General features: G+C 40.7%; 1 protein-coding gene across 1 annotated transcript in view; it reads left to right on the top strand.

Annotated features, from left to right (window-relative positions):
* The window catches only part of PDCL (phosducin like), an 8,168-nt gene extending 6,283 nt beyond the window's left edge, over positions 1-1,885 (top strand). The window contains exon 4 of the mRNA XM_008062761.1: positions 1,134-1,885. Coding sequence (XP_008060952.1) covers positions 1,134-1,685 — 552 coding nt within the window. The 3' untranslated portion in view covers positions 1,686-1,885. The remainder of the gene's footprint in view (positions 1-1,133) is intronic.
* Positions 1,886-4,074: the final 2,189 nt, after the last annotated feature.

Genomic DNA, 4,074 nt, shown 5'->3' with positions numbered 1-4,074 from the left:
CCAACTCAAAAAAAAAAAAAAAAAAAAAAGCAAAACTATTTCAGCATGTGACTGGCAATAAAATGAAAAAAATTTTCAGAGAATGCATGTGAGCCATGTATGTGGTATGTTTGTTGGGAGATTGCTTTTTACAATTCTTTAATGTTAGCTGGGCGCAGTGGCTCATGTCTGTAATACAAGCACTTTGGGAGGCCAAAGTGGGAGGATTACTTGAGCCCAGGGGTTTGAGACCAGCTTAGGCAACTGCGAGACCTCATCTGTACAAAAAAATTTTAAAAATTAGCTTAGTGTGGTGGCACAAACCTGTAATCCCAGTTTAGGATGCTGAGGCAAAAGGATCATCTGAGCCCAGGAAGTCAAGCTGTGGTAAGCTGTGATTGTGCCACTGCACTCCAGCCTGGGCAACAAAGTGAGACCCTGACTCAAAAAAAACTTCCTTAATGCCTTGTCTTTCCAACAAAAACAAAACAGTGGATAAAATAATTCCTGTGAAGACTGACAAAAAGAAAAAAGCTCAGTCGAGCACAGTGGCTCATGCCTGTAATCCCAGCATTTTGGGAGGCAGAGGTGAGAGAATTGCCTGAGCCCAGGGGTTCAAGACAAGCCTGAGCAACTTGGTGAGACCTTGTCTCTACATTAAAAAAAAATTATTAGTCGGGTGTGGTGGCACATGCCTGTGGTTCCAGCTACTTTGGAAGGCTGAGGTGGAAGGATCGCCTGAGCCTAGCAGGTTGAGGCTGTAAGTGGCCGTGAGTGTGCCACTGTCCTCCAGTCTGGGTTGACAGAGTGAGACTCCGAATCAAAAAAAAGAAAAAAGCTCATGAAGGTATACTATCTGATACTGCCTATTTGAATTGAGGAACAGTATGATATTGTAGTTAAAAACCTGGATTTTTAAAGTCAGTTTGAATCCTGGTCTTACACTTACCTGGGTGAACTTGTGCAAATAATGTTAAGTTTTGGAACCTAATTTATAAAATGGGGATAATAAAAGTCTCTTCCCAATGAAATTATCATATAATTCAATGAGGTAGAATGCATCTAAAGCCGGTGCCTCATATACATGCAGTACATATTAACTATTATCGGTGTTCATTTTGCATATTTATGCTCACTTTCTGCTCTGCCTGCAGATGACTCTGAAGGAGTTTGCCATGATGAATGAGGACCAAGATGATGAAGAGTTTCTGCAGCAGTACCGGAAGCAGAGAATGGAAGAGATGCGACAGCAGCTTCACAAGGGGCCCCAATTCAAGCAGGTTTTTGAGATCCCTAGTGGAGAAGGGTTTTTAGACATGATTGATAAAGAACAGAAAAGCACTCTCATCATGGTCCATATTTATGAGGATGGCATTCCGGGTACTGAAGCCATGAATGGTTGCATGATATGTCTAGCTATGGAGTACCCGGCTGTCAAATTCTGCCGGGTGAAGAGCTCAGTTATTGGGGCCAGCAGTCGGTTCACCAGGAATGCCCTTCCTGCCCTGTTGATCTACAAGGGTGGTGAATTGATTGGCAATTTTGTTCGAGTTACTGACCAGCTAGGGGAAGATTTCTTTGCCGTGGACCTTGAGGCTTTTCTCCAGGAATTTGGATTACTCCCAGAAAAGGAAGTCTTGGTGCTGACATCTGTTTGTAACTCTGCTACCTATCACAGTGAAGACAGTGATCTGGAAATTGATTGAACTGATAGTCTAGTTGTAAAAGTTTCTCATTGTTTGATCTGAAACACACATGCCATTGTTTATTTTTGTTCCTTCCTGTGTCTTCTGGTTTTTTAGCTGTCTTTATAGTCCCTTTTATTTTATGTAAAATCAGGTAATTCTTAGATTAAATGAGAATATGACTCACCTTGTAGCTAGCAATAAAGTGACTTAAAATTGTATAAATAGGAAGCCAGGCTTTTGAACTATTTACTTAAGATTCTCTGGGATTACATCTCTTCCAGGCAATATTTACATAGCATCCTAAAGACAGTGTCCTGAAAATTGTTTTCAGATGATCGTAGAGGTCTCTGTCAAGTCTGAAAATGTAATTCTCTAGTTAGTGTGTTATTTGCATCGTCAGTAGTGGTACATTTCCATAATCAAATGATTATAAATTATATTTACCTGTAGTCAGATCCATAGTCCTAGAAGGCAGTTAAATTTTTTTTTCCTCTAGACCTTTTTTTCCACCAGGGTCTTCACAAATCCTGATGATGTGTGTTTGCCCTGTTAGGAGAGGTGGCCTCTGGTCCTGCATTACCAAGTCTGCTCTCATGATGCCGGAAGGCAAGTGTTATAGAGCTAGGTTGGAGCTAGAAAACTGTATAAGGGAGGACTTTTCTTTCTTTCTTTTTTTTTTTTTTTTTGAGTTCGAGTCTTACTCTGTCGCCCAGGCTGTAGTGCAGTGGCACGCTCACCGCCACCACAGCCTCGACCTGCTGGGCTCAGGTGGTTCTTCCACTTCAGCCTTCCAAGAAGCTGGAACTATAGGCATGTGCCACCACGCCTGGCTAATTTTTTTATTTATTGTAGAGTTGAGGTCTCGCCAAGTTGCCCATGCTGGTCTCAAATCTGTGGACTCGGGCAGTCCTCTCACCTCAGCCTCCCATTATGCTGGGATTATAGGCATGAGCCACTGTGCCCAACCCCAGAACTTTTCATTAAGATGCTCCTGCATGTCTTTGTCTTTCTTTTATTTAACAAGATTATAATCTATATTTTTATTATTTTTTTTATTTTTATTTTTTTGAGTTGGAGTCTCACTCTTTCACCCAGACTGGAGTGCAGTGGCTGCTTCCAGCCACTGCAGCCTCGACCTGCTGGGGTCCGGCAATCCTTCCGCCTCAGCCTTCCAAGTAGCTGGAACTACAGGTGCATGCTACCACGCCCAGTTAATTTTTGATTTATTGTAGAGATGAGGTCTTGCCAAGTTGCCCAAGTGGGTCTCGAACCTGCGGGCTCAGGCAATCCACTCACTTCAGCCTCCCAAAGGCGTGGGATTACAGGCTGAACCACCGAGCCCGACTAATCTATATTTTTAGAAATACATTTTTTTTTTGCTTATTGGAAAAGACATTCACATTCAGTAGAGGAAAATTGACCAAAATATAGAAGAAAAAAATAAGACAATTAAAATAATCTCTAACCCTACCATTCAGAATAAAACACTATTAATATTTTGTTATATTTCCTGCCAGGATGTTTTCTATGTGTACACAGATGTTTTGTTTGTTTATTTTTAAACAAAACAATGGGATCATTCTGAACATACTGTTTTATAGTATGGTCAGCTAATAATATATCAGACTTTTTTCCATGTTAAGTATTCTGCTACAGTTTCTTAATGGCTATTGATATTACATTGTATAGATGTGCTATAATTTGCTTGGTGGTTGTCTCTTCAAAAGAAAGACAGCACTTTTTTTAAATTACAAAAATAACATATTCATTGTAGAATATGTAATAAAAGTTGTTAAAAAGAGACTTATTGATTCCAAATTAGCAGAAAGTTTAAAAAAAGGACTTAAAAGTCATATACTTTCACCAACCAGAATTAATCTCTCTTGTCTTTGTTTTTTTTTTTTTGAGTTGGAGTCTCACTCGTCACCCAGACTGGAGTGCAGTGGCCGCTCCCGGCCACCGCAGCCTCGACCTGCTGGGCTCCGGTGATCCTTCCAGCCTTCTGAGTAGCCGGAATTACAGGCATGTGCTACCACGCCTGGCTGATTTTTTTGATTTATTGTAGAGATGTGGTCTTGCTGCCCAGGCAGGTCTCGAACCCACGGGCTCAGGCAATCCACTCACCTCAGCCTCCCAAAGGCACGGGATTACAGGCTGAGCCACCGAGCCTGGCTCTCTTGTCATATTTACAGGCATCTTTCTAGTCTTCTGTGTATTTATAATGATTGTAATTTGAGTTTTTCTTTTTTGACTTAAAAATGTGTATCCAAGGATAAGAGAAAATGGAATCTGGAATTAAATTAGCTTTAAAATTCACAGTTTTACTACATTTTACAATTTAGATGTTAAGTGAAACTCTGTAGCTTTAGACATAGCACTTTGACTGTAACACGGTGATAGATGAGCT

The sequence above is a fragment of the Carlito syrichta genome, unplaced genomic scaffold (assembly GCF_000164805.1).
Source record: "Carlito syrichta isolate Samal-C Ts95f unplaced genomic scaffold, Tarsius_syrichta-2.0.1 Scaffold305825, whole genome shotgun sequence".
Taxonomy (NCBI): domain Eukaryota; kingdom Metazoa; phylum Chordata; class Mammalia; order Primates; family Tarsiidae; genus Carlito; species Carlito syrichta.
This window is presented reverse-complemented; position numbering and strand designations above follow the sequence as displayed.